This window comes from Ambystoma mexicanum, chromosome 3q (genome assembly GCF_040938575.1).
Source record: "Ambystoma mexicanum isolate Mex_15411 chromosome 3q, UKY_AmexF1_1, whole genome shotgun sequence".
NCBI classification, from domain to species: domain Eukaryota; kingdom Metazoa; phylum Chordata; class Amphibia; order Caudata; family Ambystomatidae; genus Ambystoma; species Ambystoma mexicanum.
In genome coordinates this window covers 536489229-536507877 of record NC_090926.1, presented here as the reverse complement: position 1 = coordinate 536507877, position 18649 = coordinate 536489229, and the positions used below count along the sequence as shown (strand labels likewise).

The following is an 18649-nucleotide window of genomic DNA, read 5'->3' as shown; positions in this document are numbered from 1 at the left end:
AGGAGTTGGTCCCCTCTCCTCCTGGACCTGACCGCATGCCCCATGCTTCTCCTATCCACTGTTCCAGATTCCTTGTCCACCCAGGGGTTGACTTGTCTGAAGAAATTGGCCTGCAGGCCTGGAGGGAAAGGCTCTGTTTAAGTAGTCTTTCAGTGGAAGTGACTTGCTCCATCCAAATCTATAAAAGACTCTCCACTCTGAAGGTCTACGACAAGCACTGGAAGAACTTTGATTTGTGATGTAAGGTCCAGGGCTTTTCATCCTCCATGGGCCCTGTAGCAAGTATACTCCAAATCCTCTAGGATTGGTTCAATATAGGTCTATCAGTCTCTACTCTCAGGGCGAAATTGGCTGCCATCCGTTTTTTAAGTATTCGGGATAATGATGCTTCTGACATTCAAGATTCAGTAGACCAGCTCCAGGGAAGTTTCTCCCTTTGCAGGCATGTCATAGTGTTGGGAATACCACCCTACATCTTTGCAATTTCCTCCATTTGAGCCCTGGGAGATGCAAATCTGAAATATCGGACACTCAAAACAGTCTGTTTAGTGACCATCACTTCTGCTAGGAGACGGGGGAAATCAGTTCTCTGTCCTGTGAGGCACCTTATTCAGGTGATCTCCCCAGAAGCTCTGTTCCTCAGATGCCACTCCTGCTTTTCTGACCGATAGGCGGTTTAGAAATTTGTAGGAAATTGTTCTGCCTTCTTTTGTTCGCAACCCATCATTCTCAGAAGTAGAACTCTGGGCTAAATTGAATGTCAGAAGGGCTGTGCTAATGTACTTACAAAGGAGCAGGGCCTTCCATTGCGCTACCAGTTGACCACCTCTGGGGGGCCCTCCCGAGTGAGGAAGGCAACAGTGCCCACCCTCAGTCGTCGGTTAAGATACACAGTCTCCCTTGCTTATGTGTCAGTTGTCTCCACTACCCCTACAGAGCCCACCAGGGGTATGTCAGCGTCCTGGGTAGAGGCCAGAGGTGTTCATTCAGGGCAGCAACCTGGGTTGACCCAGACATTTTAATTAGACACTATCGACTTAATCTTCAATGTCAGGAGGCTGGGTCCTTTGGAGCTGGGGTGTTTGATTCTGGCACTGCTGTAACGTATGTACTATGGCAAGGAAGAGGGACGTGGAGGTAATGCTTAAATTGCTTACCGGCAATCTTCATTACTCCTATTCTTCGCTTCCTCGTCCCAGTACTTCCATACCGTCTCTCCCTCCCGACAGATAATATGGCAAAAGGGCCTTCCAAGGCAATTGGTGATAACTGCAGATGGTCATCGGAGGAGGAGGGCTATTATTACCTGAAGGGAAGAGTTGGGCCGGAGAAGAATACAAAGTGAAACTGAGGAGAGGGAAGGTACTTCACAGGTAAGTACTGCGACGAGGAAAAGTAGGACTAGAAATAATTAAGATTAACGGTAAGTAATCGGACACATTCAGGCCATTTTTTCTTTATTTTAATAACAGCTTGCCAAACTTGATATTTTCATTACACTAGCACCAATGCTGCACACCTTTTTGACTTACTTTAATTTAAATACATTACTAGATTTTATTTATTTTAACATTTTCTCTCCTGCAAGCCTTTTATGACATTTAAAATATGGGGAAACGCCCATACAGTTTAAAAACCGTATTGAAGTTTCTTTAAAAAACATCTGCACTGCTTGTAGACCTAGAAATGAAACACAAAATAAATGTTTTCGAAAATCAGACATTTATATTTCCTCCACATCCCTCTCCTTTGTCTTAGTACTTACATTTGTGAGTCTCCTTGTCCTTCTAAGAACCTTCTTCTAAGCTTTTTCCTTGTTGACTTTGCCACACCTCAGGAAATATAACCTTCCCTTTACCCATGAGATCTCAGTTTATTCTTCATTCTTGCCAGGGAACTCAGACTCTGTGCTGGGCACGGAGAGGCCGATGTTTGGCAACCCTCATCCAGACAGTCTGCCTCTGCGAATTGGGGGCCATGAGGCGTAGAGGATGCCTGCCGGTACCCCTGTGGGGAAGGATGAGAGCCAGAGGCTGTGGGCAGATTAGGAGCCCTAGTGTGATCAACTCCCTTCTCTGGGCTCAGGCAGATGTAAGCTTTTAGCGGGGCATGCAGGCATTGGTCTGGAAATTATCCAGAGAGCTCTAGGTGCCTCTACAGGGGCGGGATCTGGCCCTGTGCCCGGGAGTCAGATAAGTGCTACCTGGCAGCGAATAAAAGAGAATGTATTAGAATTTGGCCCGTAAACGATGCACCAGTTGTCGGGCAACACAGGAAGTGTTGTAGGCCCCTGGCCTTTGCTGGGAAATGGTAAAATTAACCAGCACGCCTAGTACGCATATAAAATGAAGAACAAAGGTTGCTAGGCAAATATATTTGTGGACCCGTAGCATCTACATCACTGCAGTGTGAAGTGCTCAGAGAAACACAAATACCTGGAGCTGGAGACTTCCTCTTCCTCCACGCCAATAAAAAAAAGAATAAGTCTCTTAGGAGGATACAGGAGGTACTATATCAAGGAAAACACTGAAACACCATTTTAAAGAATTTCTGGAGCATAAGTAGAAGAAAGGAAAACATTAGTTGCCATCTCTTTCCCCTACACATAATCCTCATCACACAATCCTCATCCTCTCCTTCCTGCTCATCTTCCTCCCCAGAAGATGATGATGATGAAGCTTCTGGTAAATACCTTGATAGAGAACAAGTTGATAAAGTGCAGGCACAAAACCAAGAATACATGGGCTTCAAGAAGCAGACAAAAGTGGGGCATTCCCTTGGCCCAAAAATACAACGGTACCCACTAATCGCTAAAGCCAGTATCCCATTGATTTCAGACATTAGAGACAAGATCATAAGGGAATGGGTGAGCCTGGTATACACTGGTATGCCAAGGATTGTGTCCAAGCTACGCTCACTCAAGGGGGAAAAGACCAGGCGGGCCGCATCGGTTGAGGTGGATGATATTTTGGCCAGCCTGGTTTGATGATGCTACATATCCTTGGAAGAAGCGGCCATCAACGATATGGTAGAGAGGAAGGCAGAAACTGCACTCAAGAAGTCCTATGTGGGGGTCTAACCTGGCACTGAGATCCAATGCCTATGGTTCTTTGCTGCGAACACAGTGTTTGTGGCTTCAGAACACACTGACAGTCTCTGGAAAGAAGGCCCAGACTGTGGACAGATTATTACAGGTGGAGTTCATGTATAATATGACCGGGTCAGGGGAACAGATATGGCTATGGTGCTATCATCTCGGACATTGGGTTCCAGTAGTGATACAGAGTGGATAGCTATGGAGGGATGTTTGCTGCACCGTCAGGTTTGTTACTCATTGTTGATTTTGTGTCATAAATGTTCAAGGAACCAACCGGCTCTGGTAATGCCTTGTAAAAATTAAGGTTCAAATACAAGATTAGGAAGGGTTCGGATACGCCCTAGTTTCTTCTTATTCTTCTGATAGCTTGCGCCTTGGAAGCATTCATATTCTGGTAAGAGGTCTGGCAAGAATTTGATGAACTGGGAGCCAGGGGGTTTGCCCGGGGCTCATACAATTGCCACTCAGTGGCATAATAGGTGCAACTGTCTGTGGCTGTATGGTATTCCTATAGCGGTCTGTGAATAGGTTTACATATTTACTTATAGTATTTGAGAAATGAGAAGGCATTTTCAAATCGAGATGGAAAATGAAACTGCTACATCACCTTTTTGGTAGATCAAGCTATAAGGGAGCGCTAATAATATACCATCCATAAGTGAGATACTGTGTTTAAACATAACTGGAGTATAATAACAGGCTCCCAGGCCCAACCAGCCACAATGGATAAAACAGGCGAAGCAATGATGCGGGTGAAGCACTGACATGGGCAAGCTATATCGGGATGGGAGATGTAGTTCAGAGACTAAGTTAGCATGGAGGGACTTAGTGTGTGGCAAGTCTGCGACAATGTATGCCTAAAGATCAGAAGGTCTCTTAAAACAGTCATGAATTCACTTTGAAATATCCTGGCTAAACAATAAAAGTATTGATCCAAAAAGAATCCTAAACGGAAACAAGTAGCAATATATAAAAAATAGTCCAGGAAAAGTGAAAGAAAACGGCGAAGTACACAACACAATGCAAAGGAGGCTATATTTTTATTAGAATTGAAACCCTAGTTAGCATCATCTTAATAGGAATTTTCTCTTCTTCAGATAGACTCCTACAGAACATTCTTGTTCTTTATTGGACATACCGCAGTTCCTAAGCATTGTCTTTCTCGATCTTGTATCCATTAAGTGGCACTTCCATGGCTTATGTAATCCCTTCCCGACTAGACAATCGGACCATCCTCAATGATGAGTGGGCTTGAAAGAAACCTAGTGTCTTAAAATATACAGTGGGCACAGCTGAAGGTCGTGCTCACTAGCTATGGCCAAAGGCCATGGCTATTGGGCACTAAAGAAACCTATTGGTGCGTTACATTTATTACATGTACGCAAAAGATTTGATATGTATAGTTGCGTACATGTAAGAAATTTACATTTTGTATAGAAGCTGTACATTGCTTCTGAGCGTGTTATAAGAGCTGTGTGTGTGTGTGTGTGTGTGTGTGTCTGGTGCAATAGTGTGAGTGTTGCAAGCGTGTAAGTCGTGAGAGTGGGTGTGTAGTGTCTGGTATGCGAGTTTGAACATGGCATATAAGTTGGGTTTTTGGCGTGAAGTCCTAAAATGCACATATCCTATACGTCTCCTTTATGGATGAAAACTTGCATGGAAATCAGTTTTGACTTTGATTTGTGGTTTTCAATGTTTATAAGATTCATAAATTAGTTATACAGTTCGTACATGAACGCAATTTACATCGCCTGAAAATGGACTTCAAAGTCAGCCCTGACTTTCGTGTGATTTTTAGACGCATATTACTGTACATTTACGAAATTTCGTTTAGTACGAAATTACCGAAAATAAATTACCGACCCCACCAAAATACCTAAAACACATACTATGAAAAGTTCAAACTTTTTGTGGTATGTGTTTAGGTCTTTTGGTGCGGTCGGTAGAGGGGGCTGTGGGGGTGTACCCCGCAACAACCCGCTCACCATACTATACAGTATAGTGAGCTGGCTTTGCGGGGGGACACCCCTGCAGCTGCCCAAAAAAAAAAAGCCAGGGGCTGCGAGGGTGTCCCCCGCCACCCTCGCTCACTATACTGTATAGAATGGTGAGCAGGGGTTGCACGGACACCCCTGCAGCTGACCCGCTCAGAATAAAAAAAATAAAATAAAAAAAAGCTGGGGGCTGCTAGGGTGTCCCCCCGCAACACTCCGCTCCCTATACTGTGCAGTATAGTGAGCAGGGGTTGTGGGGGGCACCACTGCAGCTCTCCAGATCAAAAGTAAAAAAAGAAAAAGAAAGGAAAGGACTCTGCGGTGCCGGTTCCCGATCACGGAAGTGAAAGGGACCCGGCGCCCACAGCTCGTCGGAAGGAAAGGTAAGTATGGGGTGGGGCGTGTTGTGGGTGTGTGATTGTATGGTTTTGGGGTTTTTTGTAATATATGTCCTTTTTCTTCTTTTTTTTTGGGATGGCTGCGGGGGATATCCCCGCAGCCCCCAGTACTGAATGCGTGATTTTCAGAATGTTTGAACGGACGAAATTCGCCCAAATCACTCATTCAGGCTTTTCAACTCGGTTATTTTAGCCCATTCTTATAAAATGTACATTCATTCTAATCCTGTATTATGTACCGCTTATACGTATGAAAACTCACATTAAAGGTAGCTTTAACTTTGATTTGAGTTTTCAATTTTTATGAGGCATATCAGTTTTACTTGTGCGCAGTTTACGTCTCCTGAAAACTGACCGTCAGTCCTGACTTTGATCTGAGTTTTCATACATCTCGAAGCATACATGTGTGTAATGTACATATTCTACATATACATTTTGTGTAGACAATGTAGATGTACATTTTGTACATTGATTCTGAGCAAGTCGTAATAGAGTAACAGCATGTGGTGGTTAATGTGTGTCAGGAGTATGTCATTCAAGCATGTCACAAAGCATATGAGCATGCATAAGTACCTTTTTTATAGCATCTGTGCATTGATTCTGAGCATGTGTGTAGATGAATAGCAGGTGGTATCAGTATGTAGTAAGAGCCTGTGTCTTAGGGTTGTGTGTGTCTGTGTGTGGTACTAGAATGTGTCATACAACTGTTATGTATGGCATATGAGCATGTACTCCTACTCTCTGGCCGCCCTACATGGGCCCCCTCCCCTCACCCTACTGTGAGGCAAAAAACCTTGGCGTCATCTTCAACTCCTCTCTCTCCTCCTTTCTTACCCCACATCATGGACCGTGCCAAGAAGGCCCACTTCCAGCTGGAGTTCCTAAGAGGCATTTTCCCTTTCCTCACCTTCCTCCAGAAACTCAATGTCTCTAGAGCTCTGGTCCCCTCCAGGCTGGACTACTGAAACAGCCTCTTTCTCAATCTGCCTAACTCCTTCCTTTACCCTTTCAACTAATCCAGAATAGGACTACAAGACTTATCCTTGGCCTCGAGCCCAGGGGACGGCATGTCTCCAGCCCAACAATCTCTCCACTGACTCCCGGTTGCTGCGTGGATCAAGTTCAGCACCCTCTGCATAATACAGAAGGCTGTCTGGGTCCTGGGACCTCACTGCAGCCAACTCTCTCTCCCTAAATACCTCCTTGCTAGACCCCTTCATTCTTCTAGCCCCAATTTGCTGCAGATCAGACACTTCTCCAAGCAGAGAGTGGGGGGCAGATCTCTCTCTCTTCTGAAGGAACTTCCCTCTGAAATGCTCTCTCAGACATGAGCCGGATTTCCTTAAGTTCCGGAAGCTTCTCAAGACATTCCTTTTCTCTTCCCCCTTGCCTCTCCCCCTCCCCTGATAATGTCCCCCCTCTGCCTCATTGCGACTGGCTTCCTGGTTGCCCTCTGATTTATACAGAGCACCAGGCCCTCCTTGCCCAGTCTACCCCAGCACTTCATTCTCCCCTGACCCCCTCTTCCCCCTCATCCTGCACTTGCCATCCGGACTCCCTCCCCCTGCACTAGCCTGGCTGGGCCTGCACCACCTTGAGCCCTTCAGCCCTGTCCTAGCACTTGCATGGGGACCTTCATTCCCCTGCACTTCTGCATTCCACCGGTGCTTGTCCACCTGGCCCCCCTTCCTTAGCATTCGCCTAACCCAGGGGCTCTCTTCCCTTCCATCCCTCCAGCCCCCAGCACTTCTGTGCCCTCTACTCCAACCTACCCTTTCTTTCTCTCCTTGACACTAGCGCTTTCTGCTCTGACTGCCACTCCCCCCCTCTACCCCCACTGCTCTGCACTTCCTGTTCTGCACATGCACGATCTGAATGTCACAGGGCCTAGTAGGACCGTTTTTGTTCGTCGTCCCCCTCCCCATCTGTCTTGTTGCGCCTTGAAACACCATTTGCTTTATAGGGGCATTATTTATACACAATAAATACATAAAATAAAATGTTCATTTTCTGTAGAAACTCCATAAATTCTGAGCGTGTGTCGTAATAGCGTAACAACATGTTGCATAAGTATTTGTGTGTGTGTGTGTGTGTGTGTGGTAAGAGTGTGGGTCTCATAGGAGTGTCGTAAAACACTGGGGCAAGACGTATGAGTGCTTGTAGGGTCCAAAATTAAGATTGGATAAGCAGGAGCTAAAAGCATTAACCATGTAACCAGGAGCTATGACCGGAGAACTTGGAGCTAGTGCATAGCATTCAACAAATCTAAATTCTGCATATGATGGAAACTGATCATTTTGTCCTTTATTTATGACCTATCATGCTTTTAATGTCGTATAAATGTGCCCTAAGGTTTATTTATAGTTTGTCCTAAATAGAGTTTATAGATATAGGTGTGTTTGTTCGGCACCAGTTGGCCTGGGGAGCCAAAAGGGAGCATTGTTTGTGTCAAGCTAACCCGGCTCTTCTAGGCGACAAGCATACGTTAAATGGCTCCCAGTACCCCTCCATTTCGAAACCTGTACTTGGTGTCTGTATCAATTTCGGTGGCGGGAGGGATAGTTTAAAGAAATAACCGCTAATATTGATAGTTGGACAGTGATCAAATAAATAATCCGTCCAATCTAGGATTTGTGTGCCACTATTTGAAATGGTTCTATGTTTAGAAAAAGCAGCCAATCTAAAAAATGTCTCTTGAAGTGTGTTGGTGCAGTGGGTATGAAATACAAATCTAAGTCTTTAGCATGAAATGCTCTTGCTTTATTCTGCCCTTGGGTTAAAACCACCCAAAATGAGGCAAGATATTGTAGCTGAAAGTTGTTTGGTCAGTTTTTTTTGTGGATGATCTATGCAGAGTAAAATACTGTGTAGGGAGTTAGATAGTTTTACTTTTAGCCCTTTTAATACTTTAGGTTGTATAATATGTGACAAATCTAAGCAATTTGTCCCTACTTCCGAAAGGGGAACAACCCCCTGTGAGCCTAGAGATGTGAACCAGCTATGCAAGACTCTGCTATGGGCCTGGGCAAGGGGGACTCCCTGCGAGTGACTCCTCCCTTGGCAACAAGGACTCCCCATTCCAGACTGCAACTCCTAATCCAAACCACCTTGTCTGCATATATGGATATGGGGAAGACTCATCTCCCAAAACAACTCGATGTCCCAAGAATCCTTCTTTACCTCTCTTGGTTGCATCCAATGTTGAACGCAGCTTGATTGCCCTGGGTAACGAAGAACCATGTTTCAGCTGTCCCTGATACATGTAGAAGGAGAGGAAGGATTGCAAAGCAGGAGGGACCTCATACAGAGGCGGGCAAACTGCTACGTATTGCAGTTTTGACGTCCTGGAAGCACAGAGCCACGTTGGGCCATAGAGCCAGTCGAAGCAAGGAGGTGTGAGAAGACTCTAACTGAACACCTTCGATCCGACCGAGAAGCCTATGTCGGAAGGCATCAGAAACTGTGACCAGACGATATGGGGGAGCTTTGATCCTCGAGTTCTGCATACATCGGACCATGTTTGCAGAGATGCATAGCCACAGGGAAAGCCGTCGATGTTTCGGGAGCCTGAAACCCTGTCGATACAAGGTACGAACGTTGTAAATAACGATTGGAAAACATATCAAGTTTATGGGAGCCTGAGAAACCCAAGAGCGGAAAACCCCTATGAAAAGGGTTTTGATAGAAATAAAAACATTGTAAATAACAAATCCCCTAGAAAGGGGGAAGAAAAGGAATATAGAGACTTTAGAAGTAAGGCTAACAAAGCCAGAGAGAGAAATTTAGAACTTTGAACAACTCAGGGTGGCCCACCGCCCTCTACACATGTATGTAAATCCTTTGTGCAAAAGAAAGCAAAAGGTCTGAGGATTGTGGGACTTAGGGGAGTCCCAGTGCATTGAAGGAAGAAAAGACAGAAATTATTTAATTTCTAAGCAAACATCGAGGAATGCAATTGTTTGCTTAAAGAAACAGTTTTCGCTAATGCCAAGGAGAGACTGAAATCCTTAAACCTAGTATAGAGTCTGGGAAGAATATCCTGCTGTGAAAATGAACATTTGAAGACTGCAAACAAGTCAAATGTAAAATGGGCCATACAGAAGACTTCCAGAGGCTAGTGTACAAAGCACCCCTTTCCCCTTTTGTAGTTGGGTGTTTTGTGTGTGGTAGGGCTAGTTGGATTGGATTCAGATGAAAAGACTTTATTTCAGACTTTAACCCACATCCTTAGTTTTTATTTTGCTAGGTAGGGAGCTTGCCTCATAGAAACCGGGCAAGTTAGGCATTTTGATCTTTTTATTAAAAAAACCATTGAATCATGAGTCGCCATCGTCCGGGTTCTTCTTCTGGTTCACCACAAATATTAATTGGATAAATGTTAAGAGAGGTCTTAAACATTAACATAGTATAGTCCGTTGCATACACATAACATTGTTTAATGCAAGGAATGCCCTCCTTTTTAATAAGCATTTCTTTGTCCTGCAGCGACTTTAGACACCCTCTTCCTACAAATAGCTAATTAAACCATTTGGTTGCAAGAGCATATAATTGATGCTGCTTACTGAAAAATGTATTGTAAATTTAATGTAATAATGTGTTTCTACCCTGCCTAGCATGTGCTCAGATCTGTATTGTGGGTGATGGGCAAAGTGATTAATATGTTGCAAGAAATGTAGTTTTGGTGGTGACCTAAGGTTTTCCAGAAAGCTAGAATCTACTATCCAGCAGATGTTCTACTATAAACAAGAGATTGGCATATTGCTTTTGTGAAACATATGCAGTTATTTAGAATTGTATGATGACATCTGTGAAACCTATATGTAGTTACATATAATTGAGGCAAGTCTTCCTCCCCACTTGAGTTATGTGTTTCTCCTAAAATTGTGTTGATACAAGAACATTTATCTAACATGACATATCTTTAAATCCTCCAGTAGTTTGTTTGCTAGTTTTAGTATTTGCAATTCTAAATAATTCTTCTTACTCCACCACAGCCTTTCCATGGTTTGGTATGGACATTGGAGGGACCTTAGTGAAGCTTACATACTTTGAACCTGTAGACATTACTGCAGAAGAGGAACAAGAAGAAGTTGAAAGCTTGAAGAGTATCCGCAAGTACTTGACTTCCAACGTTGCTTATGGTTCTACCGGAATAAGGGATGTTCATTTAGAACTAAAGGATTTGACCCTTTTTGAACGTACTGGAAACTTGCACTTCATCCGATTCCCAACCCAGGACCTGCCTACTTTCATCCACATGGGAAGAGATAAGAACTTCTCCACTTTACATACAGTGCTTTGTGCCACCGGGGGAGGTGCTTATAAATTTGAGGAAGAGTTTCTTACGGTAGGTCAATTTATTAATTTCTTCATCAAATGGTGCCATTTAATTAACAGAAATATATGTATATAATTCATTTGTTTAGCCCACTCTTTTTATGATTTGACTAGAATTTGAAAACTTCAAGGATTTTTCTATTTTACAAGAGCACTTTACTTGGATTTCGAAGGAAAGTAACTGTTATGGTTATGATGTAAGTGTAAGTTAAAACAAGTTCATAAAAATGTATTACCAGATCCTAGTTAAACATTGAGCTGCACTATGAGCTCATTAAGTTCTAAGAATGTTATTCTAAGAATGTAGAGGAGTTACAGTAGAGACTGCAGGGAGAGAGCCATGTTGGCACTCGGCTCTCATAGGCCGCTGTCGCTGTAATGAAATAAACTACTGTTTCTTCATCACTGCTGCCTGGAGCCCTTATTTCCTCATTGGCGACGAGGATGGCTCTCAGCAGTGTCTCCGTACTCCTTTGAAGTCTCGTCATAGCGCGGCCTGCATTATTCCACACTCCCGTGCGACAGCGGACGCTGCAGGAAGGTCGGGAGGAGCGGAACAACAGGTCAGCAGGCACGTCCCCTGGGGGTGTAATCTTGCCTTCCACATTACTGTATTGACTCTGTCTCAAAGCAACAGTGTTTACTTTCAGGATCCCTAGCATTGACATTATCGTTGCTGAGCAACCTGCCCATGCAGTTCTGGCAAGTTTCAGGAGCCAGCCATTATGACATGTATCCATTCTGTGGATAAGCAGCCATCACGTTCCAATTCAGACTGATGTAAGGAGGATTGTGACATCATACACAAGGGATTGTACTCATACAAGACTGATCCCTTTGTCTGCATAGCGCAGCACTGTCACTGCTCAGTCTGTGCATCCACTGGGCATACTTGAACTGATCCAGAGTCTATTGGTTGCATCTAGCAAGCCCACTCTTTACCACCTTTTTACCGCTTAAGACATGACAGCTTCAATACCTCCGCCAATGTCATTTTTGAATGAACCTGGACGCCCCCAAGTTAGGTGGGACAGGTGGAAAGACATGTTTGAAAACTACCTGGTGGCAATGGGGGGAGAGAGATTCAGCTCAACTCGCAAAAAGGCATTATTACTTCACAATCTTGGTGTGGAAGGCCGTGCAGTGTTTGATGGGTTAGGCAGTGCACAAGCTGGTGAAGCGGAGGACACAGATGAATATGCCCTTGCTATTAAACAACTCAAGGATCATTTTGAGCCTAAAAAAAATGTTACATTCGAGAGGCACAAGTTCTTTCAGCGTACGCAGGAGTCCTCAGAATCCGTGGAATCGTACATAGCCTCATTAAGAACATTAAGCCACTCCTGTGAATTCGAACATCTATCTGACTCGTTAATTAGAGATCAGTTAGTGAGGTGCACAAATAATATTAGGATACAGGAGAAATTGTTGGCAAAAGACATGAAGTTGGATGAAGCAGTGGACCTAGCCAGAAGCATAGAACAAACCTCACAATATGTCAAAGAACTGAAGTCTGACAAACAGTACCCAAGCTGTGTGCGCAGTTGATCACAGGAAGAGACTTAATGTCAATACAAGCAGGAAAGGAACATGGGGTGCGAAGTGTACCAGATGTGGCATGGTCCGAATTACCCTTCGTGCCCAGCAAGGAATGCTGAATGTTTCAAGTGTAGGACCAGAGGACATTTGGCTAATGTATGCAAGAGGTCATCAATAAATCTCTTAGAAACCAGAGACAACCAAGAAGAAGGTGCTCACTCAGCTTACAACATACAGGAGGTATACTCCTCGCAAGACAACCCCAGACATGTCTTCGAGATTTCGACCATTGGAGGAGGAGACAGCAAAGGTCCAACAGATGTTTTTGTAATTGATGGTCGAGAAATACTCATGAAAGTTGACACATGTTTCCCATGGACCATCATTTCTAAAGAGACATTTAAGATGTTCTAAAAAAGGATGAATCAATGCTGAATCCACCAAGAATTCGGCCCTGCGGCTATGCGGAATCCCCTATTGAGATGCTGGGACAGTTTACTGCAAGTGTGCAATACAGAGGTGGAGAATGCATAGCTGACATTTTGGTTGCAAGAAAGGGAGCCTCCCTTTTAGGTTGGGAGGAACAAAGGAAGTTGAGAGTCAGGGTGCAAGCTAGTGCCACTGAGCCTGTCACCATTGCCGAGATTGATGATATGTGGTCAAGAGAGTTCCCAGAGGTCTTCACCGAAGGTCTGGGCAGACTCAAGAACTTCGAACACCATATTAGACTAAAGAAATAATGTCAGCCTATTGTTCATAAAGTGAGACATGTGCCGTTAAACATGAGAGCGCAACTACGCAGTGAACTCGATAATTTAGTAGATAAGGGTGTCATTGAACCTGTTGAGGCCACAGAGTGGTTTCCCCCATTGTTTTAGTGGCCAAAAATAATGGTAAATTAAGACTGTGTGTAGATTTGCGCAGTCTTAATCACAATATTCTGGTGGAGAGACATCCCCTACCCAACATTTCCGAGACACTCTCCACTCTTGGCGAACCCAAATTGTTCTCTGTCATTGATCTCTCTGCTGCCTATCACCAAGTTCCCCTTTCCTGAGAATCGCAACATCTCACTGCCTTTATCACACCTGAAGGCACTTATAAATACAATCGCATGCCATTTGGGTTGACCTCGGCCGCATCTGTGTTCCAAAAGGTGATGGAGGAAGTGTTAAAAGGGTTGGAAAATGTTAAGGTTTTTCAAGATGACATTCTGATTTTTGCAAGTAATGAGCATAAGCATGACCTGGTACTTAGGGCAGTACTATGCAGACTAAAAGAGGCTGGGTTAACGGTCCAAAGAAGCAAATGTAAAATAAGTGTTGAGGAAGTGGAGTATCTGGGACACAAAGTTTCAAAAGAAGGTATTTCTCCCAAAAAGTCACTCATAGAAAGCATTAGTAATACTGCTCAGCCCCAAGACAAGGACCAACTATGTTCTTTCATGGGACTAGCGGAATATTACCATAAATTTGTGAATGGCTTTGCATCCATCTCATCTCCATTGATGGAGTTACTAAAAAAGAACGTGAAGTACACATGGTCCAAAGAGTGTCTGGAAGCATTCATGCAAATCAAAGATTGTATAGTCAAGGCTCCATCCTTAAGTGGATTCATGTTTGGCAGGAAAACGTTGCTTTCAGTTGATGCTAGTACCCTTGGCTTAGGAGCAGTTTTGACTCAGTTTGACTCAGGTAAAACTGAATACACAATTGCATTTGCATCCAGGCCACTTAGAGGAGCAAAAAAAAAATACTCGGTCATTGAAAGAGAGGCACTAGCAGTATTTTGGGCAGTCACGCACTTCAAGTTCTTTCTATGGGGTCGACCTTTTATTGTCAGATCAGATCACAAGCCTTTGGTTCAATTGATGAACGGTTCTGAGTGGGCCAAAGGGTCTCCAAGAGTTTCGAGGTGGATGGTAGAACTCTTGGGTTATAATTTCAAGGTGTGTTACATTCCCGGGAGGGAGAATGTGGTACCAGATTGTTTATCCAGATTACCTGTGTGTGATGGTGAATTGGAGGGAGCACCTGAATTTCAAGATGTAAGCATTGCAGAAATTGAGCATGATGCCATTGATAAAGAGATGTGGATAAGAGCTGGTGAGGAGGATTTAATATTGAATCAAGTTATGATTTGGACCAGAGAAGGACGGCCTCACAAGAATATTGTGGGAAAAGAGTTTGACAGATATTTTGGTGTGAAGGACGAGTTAAGTATGTCTGAGGACGGATGTAAACTTAGAAAAGGAAATAGGATAATACCCCCTAGTGGAGTCAGATCTCATTTAGTAAATATAGCACATCAAGGTCACCTGGGCATGGGAGGAACAAAGAGATATTTGCGGCAATATTTCTGGTGGCCCGGGATTGACAGCGATGCAGAGAAGTGTGTTAGGGGTTGTAGAGAGTGTGGTAAGAGTGACAAGACCAAGATGGTTAGAGAAGTACCAATAAATCCTGTCAAAGTACCTAGTGAACCAAGGCAAAAAGTTGCAGTTGCTTTGATAGGACCATCACAAAACCTTGACAATGGGTATAAATACATTGTTGTGTTAGTGGACTACCATTCCAAATGGATTGAATGGAAGGCTTTGCGTGAGGCAACCACTGCAGAGATGGTGTCATTCTTCGAGGAAGTGTTTTACAGGGAGGGTTTCCCGACAGAATTAATCACTGATAACGGAGTACAATTCTGTTCTGAAAGGATGTTAACTTTCTTGAAGAAAATTTGCATCAAACACACTAGAACTGCTTTTTATCATCCAAGGGCCAACGGCCTCGTTGAGAGACACATTCAAATAGAGTCAAGAACAAACCCAGCTGGTTTAAGGATTATTATGTGGAGTAAACAGCTGTATGCACATAAGGGATGAGATGTGTTATGATGTAAGTGTAAGTTAAAACAAGTTCATAAAAAATTATTAAAAGATCCTAGTTAAACATTGAGCTGCACTATGAGCTCATTAAGTTCTAAGAATGTTATTCTAAGAATGTAGAGGAGTTACAGTAGAGACTGCAGGGAGAGAGCCATGTTGGCACTCGGCTCTCATAGGCCGCTGTCACTGTAATGAAATAAACTACTGTTTCTTCATCACTGCTGCCTGGAGCCCTTATTTCCTCAGTAACCCTTTTGTAAAGCACTTGAAACTGTGGGTTTTGGAGTAAAAATTATTAGCTATTTTCAAAACTCTAGAACTCTGCATTGTGCTTGATATTGTCAAGATTCTATTTTCCTCTTTAGTATTTGCCACATAAATCAAACAAGGTACTTTGTCCAAAAATAAAATTTGACATTTTGTGTGGAATTTCAGCTGTACAGGGCTTTTTGTACAGCAACGGGTCTCCAACATCAACCTCGATAAACGATGAGAGAACATTGACAGATACAGTTCAACTTCTCTATTATTCAGACATCCTGTTATGGGTATCAGGTGATATAGATACTTGACTTTTGAGTTTGAGAGAAGAACAGGGACCCACATCTAACAATATAAAAAAACCTGATCTTGACTGTGCTCCAGTCCTGCTTTGCTGGCTTGCTCGAGTCCCGACCATTCACCCCACCACTACCTCTGGTATTAGCCACACTAACCATAATTTCTATCAGTCTTAACAGTATCAACCTATATTTTCTAGGACACCGCTCACTCTTGCGCCACATCACCAACGCTATTATACCCGATTATTACAATTTCTCTGCAGCAGTGACATTTTAATCCTCCTGAATAGGCCTCAAAGATCTAGGAGCATGGATAAACACTGCAAACTTCAATCACTAATGTCCGTGGGCGAGTACACCAGAAACATCTCAGCCGCATCTTAGTCCTTTTAAAGGTTAAAACCAATTAGTTTATAGTCCTCCTTGCTCAAAAGCCTCAGGGGAGGTCACAAAGGAAATCTAAACGTTTTGCAGTTGGAAAGATCCTTCCTACTTATTACCTCCTTTATAGGAATGAAGGAACAGAAGAAACAAAAGCTCAGGTAGAAGTAACACAGAAAAAGATTAAATAAACGGTGCAATGGAACTAAATGGATATTCAATGGGAATTTATATTTTCACTCTTTTGAACAAAAGTTCTTTCTATCTGCTTGACACCAGACGAGACCACATCCAAAACACATGATTACTTTTATTTTACTTTGATGTTGATGTCTTTCTTTTATTTCCAAATTAATTTTTTGCTTTATCTTGAATTTTTAAAAACCAAATTACATGCTTTTTTAGATTTTTGCAGTTTGATGCTGCATTTATTAATAAACGTAAATTCAACTGGTATGTGTGTAATTGTTTGAATAAACCTTACCTTAAAATGTACTTTATACCAAAAATTATAAAGTTACATGTAATAGTTCTTAAAGTAGCAAGTTGGATTTAAATCTACAGTGGGTGCTAACACTATTTTTTTTTTCATCATTGCACTTGCAGACCATCTTCAAATAGGTGTGATGGTACAGCATTTAGCACCAGTGTCTACAATTTCAGCATTGAACCACTTTGCTGCCAAAGATTAGTATTACAAATTCTACTGACACAATATCAAAGTGCTGTTACAAATGATGTAGGACAGCCTCCTGTTCATATGGCGGTCTTCCTCTTTTTCCCCCCTGTGCTATTGAGGAGCTAACAATCTGCCAGTACACACACAGTGATCCCTTAGCATGTCTCCATTTGTGTTACTCCCGTTGCTGAGGGAAACTAAAAATGCCACTTCAAGGTGTCCAGGCGTTTCTAGACTGTATTGAGTAACACAATAGTTCCCAGATCACATTAATAAATCCTCTGAAATTCTGGATTTCCCAGGTTATTTTGAGAAGAATTTGTAGTGAATCCTTTGACACTACAGTGGTTTATTGTGATCGCTATGCACAGTTTGCTCGACGATAGTTTGATATAAGTTAGGCGTACTAATAAAGCAAATTACAAAATGGCTTCACGTTTATCTATAGATCTGTATGTGATGTCAGTCTTCCACTAAGAGAACCCTTGCTTCCCCCTTGAAGCCATTTGGTGACATCACCATTGGATAGCACCACTCTGGTCAGTGCATGTTTTTTAATTTAGTAGTTCATAATTCATCAAGAGTATCTGCTAGGACAAACCAAAAATATTCTTTGGTTTCCGATCAAGGCTCTGGAACACATCAACCTGATAGAACTGTGGGCTGTCACTGTATATCATGTTTGGAACAGGCGCACAGGGATGTGCATTACATAACTGGGTCCTCCTTGACTTTGTTGCTCATTTTGTATTTATGATATGATAGGTTATGGTTATGATAGGTTATTTATAATGCGCTCAATACCCAGAGGTTTCTAAGAGCGGACCAAGGTATCGAACCTGGGTTGCTCTGTGTCGTCATGCTTCCAAGGCGAGCACTTTGCCCCTGAGCTGAGCTCTGATCTAGCTTAGGAAAGCAGCAGAGCACTTTACAATCATAGAGGGAAGACCAAAGTTAGGGAGCAGAGAAACAAGGGAGTGGGCATCAAACAGGGGAGGGAGGGCAATTGTCAGCAATGGTTCTACAAGTAACCAGGGGAGGAAACAGTGGGCATCAGATCACCCAGTCTCAGGTATGGTGGTGAGTTGAGTGTATGGACCTAGGTGTTGGGGAGAAGCCGTTCCCTGAAGAGGTGGGTGTTGAACTCCTTGAATTGTAGAAGCAAGGGGTTGAGTCTGATGTTGATGAGGAGGTTCCAGAGTCTTGGGGCATAACCGGGGAAGGTCCGTCTTCTAGTTTTCTCCTGCACATGTCCTTAATTCTGGTGGATCCTAGGCCTCCGAGATGCTGAGTGTCTCAGTGAGGTAGCTTGGGGACTTCATGATGACAGCCTTGTAGATGATGCAGCAGGATTAGAAGATAATATGGCTTGCAGCGGGAATCAGTGCAGTTCCATGACAGTCGGGTGATATGGTTAAATCTGGGGATTCCTGTGATGAGTAAGGACACCTCTCAGGGGAGCGAGGATAGATGATGGAAGGCCTTTCTAAAGGGCATTGCCACCACCCAGATTGGATAGGATCAAGGCTTGGACAGCAGATACAAAGTTGATTTCTGTGATGAAGGGCTTGATTTTCTGCAGGAGAGAAAGTTAGTACCACTCTATTTGTGGTTTCCTTGCTATGCTGTTTGAAGGAGAGGTGCCTGTCGATGTCGAACCAAAGGGACCTGGCGCATGTGGCCAGCTGGGGTATGAAGCACTCCAGGTGCTTAGCAGAGAACCAGGTCTTAGTTTTCAGTGTTGTTGGTCAGCAGTAGGAATTCACTCTTGGAGGGGATG

At 43.3% G+C, this 18649-nt stretch overlaps 1 protein-coding gene across 2 annotated transcripts in view; it reads left to right on the top strand.

The window, feature by feature from the left end:
* PANK3 (pantothenate kinase 3) overlaps positions 1 to 18649 on the top strand; it is a 202747-nt gene that overhangs the window by 41982 nt on the left and 142116 nt on the right. For both annotated transcript variants that reach the window (XM_069654299.1, XM_069654300.1), the window contains exon 3: positions 10484 to 10836. In XM_069654299.1, the coding sequence (XP_069510400.1) occupies positions 10484 to 10836 (353 nt within the window). The remainder of the gene's footprint in view (positions 1 to 10483; positions 10837 to 18649) is intronic.